At 53.8% G+C, this 17,777-nt stretch overlaps 2 protein-coding genes across 4 annotated transcripts; one reads left to right on the forward strand and one right to left on the reverse strand.

Moving 5' to 3' along the window:
• The first annotated feature begins 499 nt into the window (after nt 1–499).
• On the forward strand, nt 500–7,899 carry TMEM91 (transmembrane protein 91). 2 transcript variants are annotated; one of them, XM_047835392.1, is made up of 4 exons: nt 500–593; nt 3,699–3,937; nt 6,616–6,765; nt 7,277–7,899. In XM_047835392.1, exons 2-4 carry the CDS (start codon nt 3,728–3,730, stop codon nt 7,433–7,435), a joined length of 519 nt encoding a protein of 172 aa, XP_047691348.1. In that variant the 5' UTR covers nt 500–593; nt 3,699–3,727; the 3' UTR covers nt 7,436–7,899. The 2 variants fall into 2 exon arrangements, with proteins under 2 accessions (XP_047691348.1, XP_047691347.1); XM_047835391.1 differs by lacking the exon at nt 500–593 and adding an exon at nt 2,589–2,738.
• Nucleotides 7,900–8,298: 399 nt separating this feature from the next.
• On the reverse strand, nt 8,299–17,719 carry EXOSC5 (exosome component 5). Of its 2 annotated transcripts, none has more exons than XM_047835390.1 (6): nt 17,448–17,719; nt 13,510–13,623; nt 12,971–13,092; nt 11,375–11,515; nt 10,193–10,247; nt 8,299–9,567 (listed from the first exon to the last, which is right to left on the reverse strand). In XM_047835390.1, exons 1-5 carry the CDS (start codon nt 17,593–17,595, stop codon nt 10,194–10,196), a joined length of 579 nt encoding a protein of 192 aa, XP_047691346.1. In that variant the 5' UTR covers nt 17,596–17,719; the 3' UTR covers nt 8,299–9,567; nt 10,193. The 2 variants fall into 2 exon arrangements, with proteins under 2 accessions (XP_047691346.1, XP_047691345.1); XM_047835389.1 differs by having other exon boundaries at nt 10,193–10,282.
• Nucleotides 17,720–17,777: the final 58 nt, after the last annotated feature.

Raw genomic sequence — 17,777 nt, forward strand, 5'->3', positions numbered from 1 at the left:
ACTATAGCTCTGGCCAGCATGCTGACTGGAACTTCATGAGACACCTGGAGTCATAACCACCCAGCCAAGCCATTGCCAGATTCCTGACCAGCAGAGACGATGTTAGCTGATACATGTTTGTTTGAAGCCACCAGGTGTTGGGGAATGATTTGTTATGCAGCAATAGGTAATTAGTACAAATGTCTAATGAATTTAGGACAGTGCTGGAAAATAGGAAGCACTGTGAATGTTCGCTATTATTGATGGGTCTTCGCGTTGTTACTTTTGAAATGGAATATTTCATGTATCCTTTTTGTTTTTAGATTAATTTCTTTAACCTTTATTCATTTTTGAGAGATGCAGAGAGACAGAGCACGAGCAGGGGAGGGGCAGAGAGAGAGGGAGACCCAGAATCTGAAGCAGGCTCCAGGCTGTCAGCACAGAGCCTGAGGCGGGGCTCGAACTCACGGACTGTGAGAAAATATACCACATTTTCTTCACCCAGTCCTCTACTGATGGACACTGGTGTGATTTCATCTTCCAGATGTGGCGAATAACACTGCTATGAAGCGTTACAAATACTTCTTCAAGACCCTGCTTTCAGTTCTTCGGGGGTACGTACACAGGAGTAGAAATGCTGGCTCCTTTGGTAATTCTATTTTTTTTTCAGTTTTATTTTATTATTTTATTTTATCTGATTTATTTTATTGTAAGAGAGTGGGGGAGGGGCACAAAGAGAGGGAGAGAGAGAGAGAATCCGGAGCGGGCTCCACATTGTCGTGCGGAACCCAGGAGCCCCAAGATGGTGACCCGAGCAGAAATCAAGAGTCAGTCGCCGTCAGACACAGAGCCTGCTTGGGATTCTCTCTCTCTTTCCCTCTCTCTCTGCCCCTCCCCCACTCTCCATAAACTTAAAAAAAAAAAAAAAAAGTCAACAGGCTTGTGAGTATTCATGCCCCCGTCCCACAAATAGGTACTGAAGGGCTACTTTGTGCCAGGCACTGTTCTAGGCCCTGAGGCACAGCGGTGAACAAAAGGGATCGAATCCCGGCTCCTGGAGTGGATACCGATGTGGGAGGAGTCAAACTACAAAGGATAGAAAGATTTCATATGTTGCATAGTGATTAGCTGCATGAAAAAAACAACCAGAGCCGGGTTAAGGAGATAGTAGCAGGTTATCTCTCCCAGATAACACAGTCCTGCTGCAGGTCCCTCTCTTCCCTCCCCTGCCTGTCGTCTGCCAGAAACTGCCTGCGCCAAGTTGCACTTGCAGACACCATCTGCTCTCCCTGGGAGTGGGGCCCGTGCCAACTCCAGCGTCTGGACTCTTGGCACGGAGCCCTGGAGCCCTGGAGCGAGGGAACTCTGGCCAGCCCCGCATCAAGAGGGGAATCGTCCAGTTTGACTGGGCCTAGTGATAAGGAGGGCTTCTGGGCAGAGGAAGCCAGTGCAAGCTGGGTGGACTCCATGAGGGAGAGAGTCCTCCGGGGTGAGGAGTGTCCCTTACCGAGACTGATGGGAGCCGGAAGTTGATGATAATACTCCTAAACATCATCAAACACACTCAGAGTGCCTATATTGCCAGGCTTTGGGTAAATGGTGGACGCTGGGTATCGCGCCTGATCTAAGTGCTTTACGGATGTTATCACGTCTAAAAGGCAAGGAGTGCTTAGCCCATTTCACAGATGAAAACATGAGGGTTCCGAGAGGTGATGCCATTGTACCGAGGACACAGAGCAGGTGCCCTGAAGAGCCTGGAAAGTAACTCGGGTCTGTGTGGGTCTAAACACGGTCTCGTAACCACCACTTGCGCCACCTGATAACCAGCACATCACCCCATTCCTGGCCCTCTCCCACCTCGGCCTCCTTTGCGTGGAAGCTCCCACCGTACCCTTTTGCCCTATTTCCTCCCCTTCCCTTGGGCCAGCAAGGAAAACAGCCCTGGGGTACAAATCTGCCGGTCCTGGCTCCAGCTGTTTACCTGGCCCAAGTGAGCGCACACCTCTGACCCTCAGTCTCTTTATCTGTAAAACTTTAGATAGAAATAGAGCTGCCGAGAGGAGTCAAAGCCACCGTGATTGTAAATCCCCTAACCCACCGGCCAGGGGTCCGGGCTTAGACCGCACTCAGTGAACTAGCGTCAGGCTCGCAGTCAGGAACCCAACCTCTCTGCGCCTGTTTCCTCCTGCGTACAACAGGACAGTAAATGACAGTGTCTCTTCAGTCCTTGCGAGGAATAAATGTCTATGCGTCCATGCACAGCACTGAGAGCAGTGCACACAGTTAGCCGCTGTTGCTGTTATTATTATTGGGCAAGGAGAGTGGCGGGGCGGGTGGAGGCGGGCCGAGCCAGAAAGGCCCTGGAGAATCGGGGGCGCCCCCTCCTCCACCCCGCAGCGCTTGGGCCTGGGCGAGGGGGGGTCGGGGCCCACCGTCCTTGGAGCCCCCCGCTTGCTCCCACACACCCCGGGTGGCAGGGTTTCCGTGCTGGGCGCTGACGTCGGCCTTCAAGGCCCCCTCCCGGGCCGCGGCGGAGGGCGGAGCCGGGAGCCCGCCCGCCGCCCCGCCCCCATCCCCGCCCCCGCGCGCTGCGGGCCAGGGGCTCCGAGGGGGAGCCCAGAGGAACGCGCAGAACCCGCTCCCCCAGGCCCAGATCCCAGGGAGCGCGGGGCTCGCTGAGTTCAGTCACTTGCGGGCCGCAGGGTCCGGGCGGGTGTCGGTGCAGGGGCCCAGGAGGTCCCAACATATGGCCGTGGGCGGTGAGTGAGGGGCACAAGTGGGCGGCACTGCTCCTCCCCTGGGTCCTAGTGTTGGGGATGGGGAGGCAAACGTTGGTGAGGAAATCGGCTCCAGCCAGGTTTGGTGAGGGCGGGAGGCTTGGGCCCTCAGGGGGGATGGTGGGGTGGCATTATTCCTTGAGGTTGAATGTGTATGAGGGTGGTGGGTTGGGGCTGTTATGGGGGAGTTGTGCAAAGGTGGATTCTGGTAAAACAGGAGGTGTGGGGGAGCTGATGAGTGTGCAGGCAATTGTGTAGGGCCGTGGATGTGGTTGGAGTAGGGGAGGGGTGCTTGGACCGGGTGTTTGGGGCAGGTGTGCAAGGGAAGTGAGTGATGGGAACAATGGAGAGTGTCTGGGATGCATGCGTGGGAAGCCTGTGCGTACGTGTGCAAATGGGGGATCTGATGCTAGGGCGACTAGGAGTGTGCGAGGAATCATTTGGGATGAGTGTGTAAGCAGGTTGGGGGCTCCAGAGGAGTGTTTAATGGGAGCTGATGTTGTTCAGGGCAAGTATACAAGGAGCCATCGGGGAGATGAATGCCAGCAGGTGGAGGTGGGGGTTGGGCTGGAGTGGATGAATATGTGTGGCAAGGGTTTGGGGTATTCAGTGTGCAGACTTGCAGGTGCAGGGGATGTGTAGTTCATGGGGCAAGTAAGTGTGTAAGACACGGTTTGGAATAAGTGTGCAACAGGTATGTGGCTTTTGCCTGAGACAGAATCCCAGAACTGAATGTCCAGACCCCTGAGTTGTCTTCACAACTTGGCCCAGCGTCTTTTAGTCTTGGGGCCTCAGTGTTACTATCTGTAAAATGGGTCTGATGGTCAATGAGCTAACTATCGTCTCTGCCAGGAATCTCTCCAGAGTCAGGAGTCAGGAGAAAGATGGTGAGACTTTGTTATAACTGTTTTTTTTTTTTTTTTTTCTTTCCTTTACCTCCAGAAAACCCTTCCCAGAGCCTCTCCCCAGTCATGGACAGCCCCAGTCTTCGAGAGCTCCAACAGCCTCTGCTGGCAGGTGTGGGCTGTGGGCCCCCCATCCAGAAGCCTGGTGAGCCCCAGCTGGGGCCTCCCTTTGGAGAGACAGCCTTTGCAGAGTCCCTGAGGGGTTGGCAGCTCCTCCCACCATCCCTTCCCACTGTGAGCGCTGGCCTTGGGGAACCAGGGCCCCCTGACCTTGAGGTAGGAGCAGCAGGTCTTAGTGGGAGCTGGGGGAGAGGGAGGCGAACTCAGCTGTGGCCAACACCTGGCTGGCTGGGGTACCTACTTTCAGCCTGGGGGGGGTCTCACTTCCCACTGCGTGTGGACTTCCTACATTCCTAGTTATGGTTTTTGCTGTTCTGGTTTCTTCACCTTTTTCTCTCCAGATTTGTCACTCATCTTTCTTCCCTTGTCTTTGGTTCTCTGTCTTCCCTCTGATTTCTGACTCCCCTATTCTCTGATTTTCTCTCTCTTTCCGTGCCGGCCCCGGTCTCTTCTTTTCAAATTAATGTGTTAATTTGTATAATTTCTTATTCCTTGTATCTACTGTGAAGCTTGTCTTTTATATTTTTTTCAAGATTTTATTTTTAAGTAATCTCTTCACCCAATGTGGGGCTCAGACTCACCGCCCCGAGATCAAGAGTCACATGCTCTTCTGCCTGAGCCAGCCAGGCGCCCTGCTTGTCTTTTATTTGTTACACATGGTTTTCCAGTTACTATTCCTGTATAAGAAATCACCTCAGGGGCGTCTGGGCGGATCATTTGGGTGAGCATCCGACTTTGGCTCAGGTCATGGTCTCAAAGTTCATGGGTTTGAGTCCTGCGTCGGGCTCTGTGCTAATGGCTCAGAGCCTGGAGCCTGCTTCAGATTCTCTCTCTCTCTGCCCCTGCCCCCTGCTCATGCTCTGTCTCTCTCTCTCAAAAATAAATAAACGTTAAAAAAAAAAAAGAAATCACCTCAAAACTTAGTTGCTTAAAACAGCAACACTCATTATGGCTCATGGTTTCCATGGGTCAATTTGGGAAGGACTTGGTTGGGTGGTTCTGCCTCAGGGTCTTTCATGAGGTTGCGGTCAGCCGGCGGCTAGGGCTGAAACAGTCCATGGCTGAAGCAGCCGGGAGCTGGGTGGGTATCTCTCTCTTAACCTTGGGGCTTATAAATGACTCTCCCCTTGCAGGCTGGTTTGGGCCTCCTCACAACATGGCAGCTTCAGCATAGTCCGCGTCCTTATGGGCTTTCAGCCTCAGCCTGAGGGCTCTGGTAAGGCAGAGGCTGCCTCACCTTTTCTGACCTATGCTCAGAAGTCATGTGGCATCACTTTCACCACATTCTACCAATTATGAGTGAGTCACAGCCTGCCCAGACTCAAGGAAAGGGGACACAGACCTCACCCCTTGGTGGGAAGAGTATCAGTCACACTATAAGAAGGGCATGTGGGATGAGAGAGATGGCTGTGGCCATTTTTGGAAACACGGCCAACCACATTGTGGCAGTTAGCATCACTCTGACATTGTATGTGTCTGATAATTCCATTCTTTGAAAAGTTTGAGGGCCTTATTATTATTATTAGTATTGTTATTTTTAAAGTTTATTTATTTTTGAGAGAGACCAAGCACGAGTGGGGGACGGATGGAGAGAGGGAGACCCAGAATCTGAAGCAGGCTCCAGGCTCTGAGCTGTCAGCACAGAGCCCAACACGGGGCTCGAACCCACAAACTGCAAGATCACAACCTGAGCCGAAGTCGGTGGCTTAACCAACTGAGCCACCAGGCATCCCTTGAAGGCCTTATTGTTTCTGCTACTTCTCATTTATGGTTTCATATGTGCCTGGTTATGTTTGGAATGTATGCTGGTCATCATGTTTGAAAAGTTATCTTTATTTTTATTTATCTTTTAAATTTTAACGAGGCTCCATGCCCAACGTGGGGCTTGAACTCATGCCCCTGAGATTAAGGGTCGCGTGCTCTACTGACTGAGCCAGCCAGGTGCCCCTGAAACATTATTTTTAGGACCATTATTTTGTGGCCTAGGCTGAAGGTACATACCATTGAGAAGATTTGGTTTGCTTCTGTCAGCCACCTGGGGTCATTACCAGTTAGAGATCACTTTTAATCGAGTTCACAGTTTGATTGAAAGGCTATTTTTCTGGGATTGGCAAATGCCCACAGCGCAAAAGAGGCCTCAGTTCATTTGACCTCTCTGCTAACTGATTTTAATTTCGGTTTTGGCCTTATAGGAATTACTTAAAATCGTGTGAGCTATTTGATGCAAGATTTAGAAACAAAAAAACAAAAATATTTTTTAAAATATAGAATTTCTAGTTTTCAGCAGGCAGGTTTGTCCTAGTAATTTAGGTCACTAGAGCTGTCTCTCTCTCTTTTTAAAGTTTATTCATTTATTTTGAGAGAGAGAGTGCGCACATGGGAGGGGCAGAGTGGGGGAGAGAGAGAATCCAGAGCAGGCTCGGCACCATCAGCGCAGAGCCCGATGTGGGGTTCCAACTCATGAACCTCGAGATAATGACCTGAGCTGAAATCAAGAGTCAGATGCTCGCTCAACTGACTGAGCCATCCAGGCGCCCCCACCCCCCCAACCCCCAATCTATCTCCACTTCAGGGGCTGTGAGTGGCCCCGTGAAGTCTTTGAAATGGAACATAAAACTTTGGGTGTGAATGGGGCTCTTTGGAAACAGGGTACACAGCTTCCCCTCAAAGGGATCCAGGATGTAGAAAAGTTCAGAGCTTATCTCCTGGAACATTTTCCTCTCTCGCTGTTTCTGGGGAGGCCCTGGTATTGGTCTTTGGGGGCTGTGGGGAGCAGAGCAGTGGGGCAGGGAAGGTAGGTGGAGATGCCCACCCAGGCCCTCTCCTACCCATAGGATGCATCATCCAGTGACAGCGACTCGGACTGGGATGGGGGCAGCCTTCTCTCCCCGCTCCTACCCCACGACCACCTTGGCTTGGCCGTCTTCTCCATGCTCTGCTGTTTCTGGCCTGTGGGCATCGCTGCCTTCTGCCTGGCCCAGAAGGTCAGTCTGTGGGTGTGGCTGGGAGGGGGCTGGATGTAAGAGAAAAGTGCATTCAAAACAAAGCAGAGGTGCTATATGTGGGGGGAAACCAAGGTGGAGAGAAGGATCTACATAGGAACATTGAAGGGTTAAATGAGTGTTTCAGAGTGAAAGCCCAGAGTGGTGGTTCAGAACCTGAGCTCAAATCCTAGGTCTGACGCACTCTTAAGACTTTTGGACAAGCCACTTAACCTCCCTGTGCCTCATCTGTAAAATGGGAATAATTCTTCCCTCTGGTTCACCACAAGGTCCCAACGAGTTAGAGCAGTGGCATAGAGTAATAGATGTATATTTTTATTACCCAGCCAGTCTCCCCTGTGCCCGACCACAGTAGCGGCTCCCTGGTTTTGGAATCTATGAATGAGTGCGTGGGTGTACCGGCGTGGGAGGGGCTCGGGGAAGGGTCTGGGGCTGCGGGAAGCAGGGTGGGATGAGGGGATGCCTGAGTCATCGCTGCCCAACGCCTCCACAGACCAACAAGGCTTGGGCCAAGGGGGACGTCCAGGGGGCAGGGGCTGCCTCCCGCCGCGCCTTCCTGCTGGGGGTCCTCGCCGTCGGGCTGGGCGTGTGCACATATGCGGCCGCCCTGGTGACCCTGGCCGCCTACCTGGCCTCCCGAGAGCCGCCCTAGTTGCCCGCGCGGCCCTCACTGTGAATCAGGGGCCGGCACCGGGCGCGTCGGCGGGCAACGTGGAGAATCCGGGTGGATGAGGCGGCGGCAGCAGCGGCCACCGCCTCCTTCCTGGCCGCCGCAACGAGATTAAACTCCAGACACTCTCGCAGCCAAACCTGTGTCTGTGTGTGTATGTGTGCCAGGGTGCGGAGACCAGGAAGGGGCAGGCTGTCCCCAGGGTGCTCCGCGACAACTCGGAGCTGGAGAAGGGGAAACCCGAGGGGCAGAGTGTTCTCTTCACAGCGCGGTGGTCCGCAGAACATTAGAGAGTGGGGCTCCAAGTGCTTACTCCTCAGCTGTGTAACCTTGACCCATGTGACCGCTCTGAGCCTCACATCTTCCCGTCTGCAAAATGGGGCTTTCTCCGCACCTGGGGGCTATGAATGGGCCATCCACGAAAAGGGCGGTATCCCTCCGCTCTTTGCACAGCAAGCGGCTGAAACTCAGCTCAGACTGCTTTAAGCATCAAAAGGCAAGGAAGCTAAAGCAGCTGGACTCAGGGGCCCAAATGAAGTGAAGGCTCTGGTCTCTCAGCCTCCTGGCCCTCCTTTTCTGTTGGCTTCATTCTGTGCAGGCTTCTGGAGAAGCGTGGTCCCAGGAACTCAGGTACCCCAGAGGTCCTCCTCCCTGGGGATCCCTCACAGGGTGGCCCTGGGTGAGAGGCAGCCCCATGGGAATCACACAGCCAGAGACCCAGAGAGCTACAGCCTTGAGGCACTGGCACCCTGGCCCCCACTGAACAGGCGCTGCTGGGGGCACAAGGTGCTCCCTAGCAGGGTCTGATAGATCACCAAGTAATAGTATGACAGGCAATTTACAGCTTAGTTTTCTCACTCCTGTTTAATGCCATTCTGGATCTTCCTGGAACACGTTCCCATTTGGCGTTCTCCGGAGTCTCACAGGGCAGAATTTCAAGCTCAATCAAGACTTTGATGCTTCCCCTTCTTGGTTACTGGGGACGAAAATGACACCGGCTCCAAGGGGCAATTGTGGGAACTGGGTGAGCTAGTTCAAGCATGTGAAACATGTGGCTGAGGGCCCGCCAGACATATAATTTTCACTGTAAACCCCCAAATGTCAGCACCCCATAGAATCTGGCGACCATGTGGCCCAGCTGTGGGAGAGTTACTCCTTGTGGGATGCACTCATGTTCTTGGCTCCCACCCACTAAATATGGGGGTGGGGGACACAGCAGTCAAATGGCTGCTAAAACCTCCTTCCCCGTATTCCCATACACCTGACCGACGGGCCTCAGCCGCTTCTGCTTACAGATGGGGAACTGCGGCCTGGAGCATGCTGGGGTCTCCTGGGCTTGTCTGAATGGTGAAGGGCTCTGGGGCTGGACTCTGAGTATAAGCCCCCTGCTCCATCATTAGCTAGCTGGTGACATCTGGCAGCTAACTGGCTTCTGAGCTGGTTTCTTCTTGTAAGGCAAGGATGCCAAGACCCACGAGGCCCTCCCACTGTGCATGTTCCCTCCCTGACCCATCTCCTCCCTCCCCGGTCCCTACTTGCCCTGCTCCAGCACACCAGCGCCACCCTGAACCTGATCCTCCCTCTTCCACAGGCCTCCTCCTGGGCTTCCCTCGGAAGTCTCCTATACTCCATCAAGACGTCCCTGACTGATGTATTAAATTTGGCCTCTCCCAACCCCTCTTCCCTACTTTTTTCACAGCATTTACCACCATCTGACAGACACTGATTTTCTTTGCCTATCACCCTAGTGCTCCTTGAACCTGAGGGTCATTCACTGCGGAGTTTCCAGTACCTAGCAGGCTCTGCACAGAGCGGGTACCCGACAGGTATCTGTCAGGCTGGTGGGATGGGATGGGTTTTGAGTTTGGAAATGCCTTCCGGGGGAGGGGAGGGTGGGTCTGTGCCTCTAGGCCCGCAAGCTCATCCGGCACACAGGGATGGAGAGGTGAGGCCAGGCTGCTGGTTTATTTTCCATGGAGGTAGTGGGTGGCGGCGGGAGGGGCGCCCTGCCCTGGCTTGCCTCAGCTCTTGGAGTACCGTCTCTGTAGCGATTCCCGGTAGAAGCGGAAGACGTGTTGCGAGGCAGCCTGGGCCGCGGCCAGGCACTGCTGGAGCTGGAGGTGGAGAGACCTGTTGGTGCTGGGGCCACCCTGCTCCCGGCCCTGACCCCATCTGGTTCCCAGAGATCCCAGACCTCTTGCCTCCCCCGTGGTGAGGCAGGTGGTGAGGGAAGGATTTCAAGGGCCTCTCTTCCCCACTTCACAGGCTCTCTCAGAGGGGAAGAGAGGAAAAGAGAAGGTGTGGGCTTCAGGGGGCAGATTAGTGCAGCTCCAGGACTGTGGACCATGGGATCAGGCATCCTGATTGCTGGAAGAGGCCTCAGCCTGGAGCTCGAGAATTTCTGAGCCACAGGCCCTGTGACACCAAATCGTGTAGAAAGCTGTGGAATCTATCTTGACCACATGTTCCTCAGTTCATGGGAGGTCCAGGTTGGCTGTGCTCTCAGAGACCAGAGCCCTGGAACTCTGGGTGTACACGGTCTGAGCAGGAAGGTGAAGGGCTTTCAATGCCTCACCTCCCCATCTCAACCAGGGCTCTTTTCTCTTTTCCACTCATTACTGGAGCTTCCTTCAAAATTCCCACAAGGGGTTCTGGGCCTACAAGGTTTGACAATTCCTTCTACGTAACAAAGGGGATGCAAGGAAGGATCTGGCCTTCACCCCATCTCCACCCTGGTACCTCAGCATCCGAGTAGAGCCCCTTGGTGGTGGACATCAGCAGCTTCCGTTCCACACTGTCGAGGGCAAAGGTCAGGATGGCCCGGGCCTCCTAGAGACGAGGGGTAGGACACCTGGACTCTCCCCCCAGGCACAGTCTCAGTTGGTGCCAAATAGGGCACCTGCCCTTCCCACAGCCACCACTCCCCAAGTGTATCAAGTGTAGGTGTCTTGTCTAGGCACCGTCCCCGCTTCCCTGGGCAGGGCTCTTGGCCTTTCCTTCTGTAGAATCGCTTCCCACACCCCGATTCTACCTACATGGTTCCAACAGGGGCCTCCAAGCACAGTACTCCTGTCTGTAGGGGCAGCCACATGCCCCCCAGTCATTACCCAGTACCTCCTGGCCCCCTGCCTCCCTCTCCAGCTCTGTGCCACGAGGGCTGGAAGCCGACACACTATTTCCCAGACTCCCCTGCCCGTCAGGTGTCCCTGGTAGTCTCGGGGGAGGCCGAAGGAGGGAGAGCCACATCCTGTCCTCGCTCCGATAGAAGTGGATGCGGTGGCTATGGCAGTGCCCACAGTAGCTGTGGAGTCTCTGGGGACATCGGCTGCCAGGGCAAAGCCAGGATGCCTTGTGTGCACCCAAAACCAACTGTGACAGTGTCTCCTTACAGGCTTTTAGTCCCTGGGTATCGCCCTCCTTCCTGTTTGCTCCCTTGGCTCTTCCAACACCGTCCTAACCAGCTTCCCGCAGTGCATTCCCTGATACAACCCCAAGTGGCTTCTGCTTTCCTGACACAATGCAACCATCATAGTACTGGGCAAGTAATTCGGAATATCCAGAGCCCTGGGCACTGTGAATCTGAGCCAGTGAAGAAAAGCACAGGCCTTTAGGGGCTGGTCACAGCCTCAGGCAAGATGCTGGCCAGAGAATGAAACCAACATGCATAGGACAGCAGGGACTGAGAAGCAAAATCAAGGAAATCCTTAGGGTGTCTGAGACCCTGGCTCTAGCCGGACCTATGTTTGGAGTTTGGCACTGAAGGTAGATACGGGTCCCGGCTGGCATTCTAGCACTTGCCCCGATGCACAGACCAGAGCTTGCCAACTGGGACTGACGTGCTAGGAGCCAAGCGTGTGGGGGAAGCGAGGCCTAGAGGAGTATCTGCTCACAGCCTTTCACCACCCTGGCCTTCACACCTACCTTTTCCTGCTTGGCCGTGGGGTCCAGCACGAGGGTCCCCTCAGAGTCCAGAGCACAGGTGACCCCACAGAAGAGGGCCCGCATGGGCACACCTGCATCCACCAATGCCATGCAGGCAGCGTTCAGGCAACAGGCCAGGAGCTGAGTGCCACGGGCAGAGGTTAAGAAGCATTTCCACTGTAGGGACGGCCAGCAGAGTGTGCCTGCGTTCCACCTACCCTGCCAGGGCTTGTGGCCAAGTGCACAGGCTCATCACAGGAAGGCAGTATGGCACAGTGGTTCTAAGTGGTTTTGGGATCAGGTAGCCCTGGGCTCCAGACTGGTCTTTGCCACTTCTCAGCTATGTGACCTTGAACAAGTGACTTACTCTCTCAGCCTCAATCAGGGGTCGGAATGATACTCAACAGAGTTGTACCGAAGCACGTGTCAAGCGCCTTCAGGGAAACTGAGGACAAAGAGGGGAGAAACCCTCCACAGTCACATGGGGAGTGGCAGGGTCAGGCCCAGAGCCTGGGATCTGGAGGCAGCCACCACCAGGTGACAGACTGGCAAGGTGACAGAGGGAGAAGGGAGGCATGCCCGGGCCTGGAGCCAGACGACCAGCCCTGCCTCAAGTTTCCTCTAGTCTCTGTCTCCAGCCCCACACAGTGGGGAAGGGTCCAGCTTTAGGATCAGTTAGCCCAGATCTGCCCCTCCATTATTTCCCCTCTGGGCTTCAGTTTTCCTCTGTGAGACAGGGCCTGCCCCCCCCCCCCCCCCACCCAGTTGCCCATCTCTGGTCCTCAGCCCCAACCCCAGGGATCCTTCTAGGCTGAGCTGCTGACCCAACTGCTCTGCCTGCTCAGGACTCCCCTAGCACTGCTCAAGGTCAGGGTGGAGGTCAATGGCACAGGCTTTGTAGGTAGTCAGGCCTCAGCTTGAGTCCTGCCTCTGCTGCCTTCCAGCTGTGTGACCCTGGGCAAGTGACTTCCCCTCTCTGGGCCTGTTTCGTCACATGAAACATGGGAACATAAGAATACCCATCTGCTGGGGCGCCTGGGTGGCTCCGTCAGTTAGGCGACTGACTTCAGCTCAGGTCACGATCTCACAGTTCTTGAGTTTGAGCCCCGTGTTGGGCTCTGTGCTGACAGCTCAGAGCCTGGAGCCTGCTTCAGATTCTGTGTCTCCCTCTCTCTCTGCCCCTCTCCTGCTAGCACTGTTTCTCAAAAATAAACATAAAAAAATAATAGCCATCTACCAGGGCCCCTGGGCTCTAGGAGCAGATGACTTGGGCTCAAATCCTGGCTCTGCAAAATACTAGATAAAAGCTAACCTTGCCATGCCTTAGTTTCCCCATTTGGAACATGGGGATTAAAGTGGCACCTATTTCCTGTGCTGAGAATAGTTAGCGAGTTAATATGTGTAAGGCACTCAGAACCGTGCCTGACACATGGTAAGCACTCAAGCTGTGTTTGCTATTTTTCTTCAAGTGGGTGCCTGTTAAGCATTGGGAGGCCTTCTGGTCAACACAGGGCTTGCTCGTGGGCATCAGCAAGGGAGGCAATGGGAGAGATTCTGAAGGACTTCCTGGAGGAGGCAGCCTGGGGGGAAGGATACAGAGCCAGCATCACTGACGACCTGCAGCACCACAGTAATGGAGGTACGGGGGTGCAGCGCTCCCAATACCACTGCTTCACAAGTGTTCCTGATCAGCCGCTCCCGACTCTTCTCAGCGACGCCTAGGGAAATCAGGGGTGGGGTGGGGTGGTCAGGCTCTTCCCTTCCATCTGGCTCACCTTCCTCCACATGCCCCACCCAAGCCCTCTGGGAAGGGCCTGCCGGCTCCGCTAGAGTTGGTGCAGGACCCTGCAGGGATGACAGAGGATCCCCAGTGGGAAGGAGGCAGGGCCTGACCCATACCCACTTCATCTCTGCCCCCTCTGGCATCCAGCAACAGAGCCTCTTGGGGGAGGAAAATCCCGGAGTTCCCTCCCATGGAACCCAGACCCGGGGGGTGGGGGGGAGTAAATGGGGGGAAAACAGGTTAGTAGAAAGAAGGGGAGATGGAGCCAGGAAAGACAGACTAAAGTGTAGGCAGAGGGGACCCTGGGGACAGCGGTGAGGAAGAAGGTGGAGATCCCCCTGGGTCCAGTTACCAGGCAGCCCAATCTTCGGCCTCAGAATCACCTCCAGGGTGGCCTTGTTGAAGATCTCTTTGCTGACCTTCACCTCGGCTGGTCCATATACGCCCGCCAGGACCGATGTATCTCCTGGGGAGACAGCACGGGTGGCCTCGCCCACATCCCACCTTCCTCTGGGGTCCCAGTGCGCCGTGCTGAGCCGGCTGGCCAGGGTCCCCCACGCCACCCCCCAGTCCAGCCCACCAAGTGCTGGCACTGATTCTTCCAGCGTTTGCTTCACTCACTCCTCTGCCTGTGCTTCCTCACCTGTGAACCTACAGGTTAACGGCACCTCCCTCCCTGAGTTCTGAGGATTAAATGACATAATCCACGTAGAACACTCCCGACACTGCCTGGCGCACATGGAGTGCGCAGCGCAATGGACGTTCGCTGTTGTTAACTTTAATAGGAGGTTCCTCCCGAGAGCTGACCTTCCTCCTTCTTACTGCAGCTGGTCTTCTCAACTCCTTCCAGAGTTTCCCCCAACCTGGCTCTCTTCCCTCAGGCTCGCGTCCCAAACTCTGCAGAAGTCAAGACCCCTGAGAGAGGGACAGATATACCTGGGAGTGATCCCGAGGGGGTAAGAACAGGGGCCAGGGAGGTTAAGACCCAGGAAACAAAAGCCTGGCATCTAGTCCTGCAACCTTGGCTGACTCTGCTCACTTCTCTGGGTCTCAGTTTTACCATCTGCAAAATGAAGAGACTAGACTACACCAGTGGCTTCCAAACTCTTCTCATCGTAACTCCTGATAAAAAATATATTTTACAGTGTGACCCCAATCTCACGCAAAGATGTGTAACCGGAACAAAGGCCTCACAAAACAACTCTTACTGTCACTGCTTTGCTACACTCTGATGTCTTCCACTCTATTCCAGTTAATTTTATTTATACTTGTAAGATTTTATTTCTTAAAAATGTTTGTTTATTAATTTTGAGGGCAGACAGAGAGAGAGAGAGAGAGAATCCCAAGCAGGTTCTGTGCTGTGACTGCAGAGCCTGGAGACAGGGCTCCATCTCAGGAACCGTGAGATCATTACCTAGGCCAAAATCAACAGTCGGATGCTTAAACGACTGAGCCATCCAGGCGCCCCCGTAATATTTTGTTTTAAGGAATCTCCACACACCCCCTACCCCCCCACCGTAGGGCTCAAACTCAAGACCCTGAGAGCAAGGGTCACATGCTCCACTGACTGAGCCAGCCAGGTGCCCCTACTCTATCCCAGTTAAAAAGGACCACTAATGAACACAGCAGTGGTTCTCAAGCCTGGCTGCACACTGGAATCACCGGCGACCTAGAAAAGATACTGCCGCCCGGGGCCTCTCCCCCAGAGATCCTATTCAACAGCTGGGGTGGAGTGCAGGCACCAGGAGCCTCAGAGCCCTGCGGGTCATTCCAGGGTGCAGCTGGGCCCGCGGTCTGCAGGGGGAAGAAACAGCGCTGGAGCATAGCTTCAAACAGCCTGCAAACAAGCATCTCCGCAGCTGCTGCAAACGGACAGGGGCCAGCCTTAGCAGGTGCACGGTGGATTCTGGGCCTCAGGCTCCGGGAGAATCTGTCCTCAAAGGGAAACTTATCTACATAGAACGAGATCCACACTGTGGTCTTCATTCTTGCTGCCTGGGGCCTCCACGAACCTAGGAGTCCCTCCTTGTCACGGACATGGCTCCAGCAATTCTCTGGATCTACACCTGTTTTCAACTCCTCCAGCATTTATCTGATCCCCTTCCAAGCAAAGCTCCCAAAGACCTGTCTCTTCTTGTGCTCTCTTTTTCTTCTCCTCCTTGACCCCTCCACTCCATCCGAACAGCTCTTGACAGTGACAGAAGTCATGATTGTCCCCCCACAGGTCTGGGAGGACGGATGCAGCTGGTGGGCCCTTACATCTCAAACACTTCTCTGGGCCCCAGGTGAGTGCCCTCTCTTGGTTTTCCTCCTCCCTTCCTGGCTGCTCTTCTCAGTGTCTTTTTAAAAATTTTTAACGTTTATTCATTTTTGAGAGAGTGTGAGTGGAGGAGGGGCAGAGAGAGAGACACAGAATCCGACAGGCTCCAGGCTGTGAGCTGTCAGCACAGAGCCCAACACAGAGCCCGGCGTGGGGTTCGAACTCACAGACCATGAGATCATGACCTGAGCCGAAGCTGGATGCTTAACTGACTGAGCCACCCAGGTGCCCCTTTTCTCAGTGTCTTTTCCTGGCTCCCCACAAGTTAGAAGACACAGGTTTTAATCCTGTAACCTCTCTCTTCCACCTACATTTATTTTCTTGATTTCATCCCATCAGTAGCTTGAAATACCATCTATAGCCAGAGGGTTCCTAATTGTATGTCCAGATTGCATCTCTCTTCTGAATTCCAGACTTGTATGTCCTTCTGCCCAGTCCCTATTGTCCCTGTGATGTCTACCGGGCACTGCAAACTTAATGTCCCAAACTGAACTAGTCTTCTCCCAGCACAGCTGATTTTGGGAAAAAACCTTAGTGTTATCCCTCTCTCTCTCATATCCCAACACCGACCCATCTGCAAATTTTGTCAGCTTTACAGAATCTCATCACTTCCACTCCCACTCTGGTCTGAGCCACCACCATCGCCCCCACTCCCCTGTACCTCAAAAGTCAACACTGCAGCCAGAGAGATTCTGTTAAAATACATTCAGATCATGTCACTCCTCTGAGCAAAACTTGGGAGCAATGGCCCCCAGGTCATTCACTAAGCCTCAAATGACAGGCAGTCCCCCTTACCTCTCTCCAGCCTCCTCACTGCTCCAGCCACATTGTCTCCTAACTACTCTTCAAACACACCAGGCAAGTCCTTGCCTCAGGGTCTTTGCCCCTGCTGTTCCCCACACTTGGTATGCTTTTCCTCCTGATATCTTCAGGGTGTGCTCCCTTACCTTTAGGTCTTTATTCAGATGTTACCATCTCATCAAGGCCTTTCCTAACCATCCTATTTAAGATTGCACCCCTGGCTGGCACACCCTATTCCCCTTCTCTGTATTTTTCTCCGTAGTATTTTCCTTAGCTAACCTTGTGTCTGTCTCCCTGACTAGAAAGTAAACTGTTAGGTCAGGGATTTAAAATACTTTTTATCGACATATTCCCAGTGCCTAGAACAGTACTTAGCACAAATACATATGTGTCCAATGAAGGAATGAATTAAAACAGGTTTGTACCTGGGTAGAAAGTAATGCTTCTAGTGAGGAGACTGAAGCATTTACAGGGATGATCCTTAGGCCTATCTCCAGAGGAATATTTACCTGGGTAAGGGAGCGGAGTCCAGTTTGAGATGCATTTGGATAGGGGAAGGGGACATTTACCTAATAGGTAAGACCTGCCCCAAACTTAAGCGATATTTACTCCTGTAGAGAGATGCGTGTCCCAGTCAAAGAAATATTTATCCCAGTGGTGGGGAGGAAAGGGGACATCACTCTCAGTCTGAAAAGTACTCAGGTAAAAGACATGCCACGGTCCAGAGAGTAATTAAGCCGGTAGTGGTCATCTGCCAGTTTAGAGGTATTCACACATATGGGCAGGTTTGCCTCAGTCTAGGATGTAGGGACCCAGGATGTGTGGGGTGGAGGTGGGAGACGAATCTAGTCAAGGGAGATATTTACTTTGGTGAGGAGCTTTTCTCTATTCTGGGATATTTGGTCTTACGAGGAAGTCTGCTCCTCTCTCATCTGAGTATTTACCAGAGTGGCGATGTCATTTCCCTTCTAGTCGGGAAAGAGAGATTATTCTGGCATATCCAGTAGTATCCACCCGGCTAAGAAGAAATGCACCAGTCCAGGAGGGACATTCACCAGCTGGTGTCCAGGAGAAGTGGCACTCCTTTGCACGGTACCCTGTAACTTCCTAAAACAAATACAACGTAGCGAACGTGGCCGGGGCAGTATTTACCTAGGTTAAGTTCTTACCTTGCAGGAAAGAGGCAGAGCCGTCCGGCCGGGACAACAGGTTCTGCTCACAGGCAAAGTGCCGGAGACTGCAGCCTGGACCTCGAGGACTGGACTCTGCTCCAGACTCAGTACGCATCTTGGCGTCAGTCTGCATCACCCCCTCCATCACCCCAGATCCCACGTGCAACTGGGACGCTCACTTCCGCGCAAAAGCGCGCGCTTGCGTACAGGCTGCGTATCCAGTGCGCACGCGCCTATCCCGGGCGCCGGGAGTCGCACCCGCACGTGTCTCCGCGTTTACTAACAATCTGGCCCCTCCCACTCCCGCCTCGCAAATCCTGGAAATCC

Source organism: Prionailurus viverrinus, chromosome E2 (assembly GCF_022837055.1).
Source record: "Prionailurus viverrinus isolate Anna chromosome E2, UM_Priviv_1.0, whole genome shotgun sequence".
Classification (NCBI taxonomy): domain Eukaryota; kingdom Metazoa; phylum Chordata; class Mammalia; order Carnivora; family Felidae; genus Prionailurus; species Prionailurus viverrinus.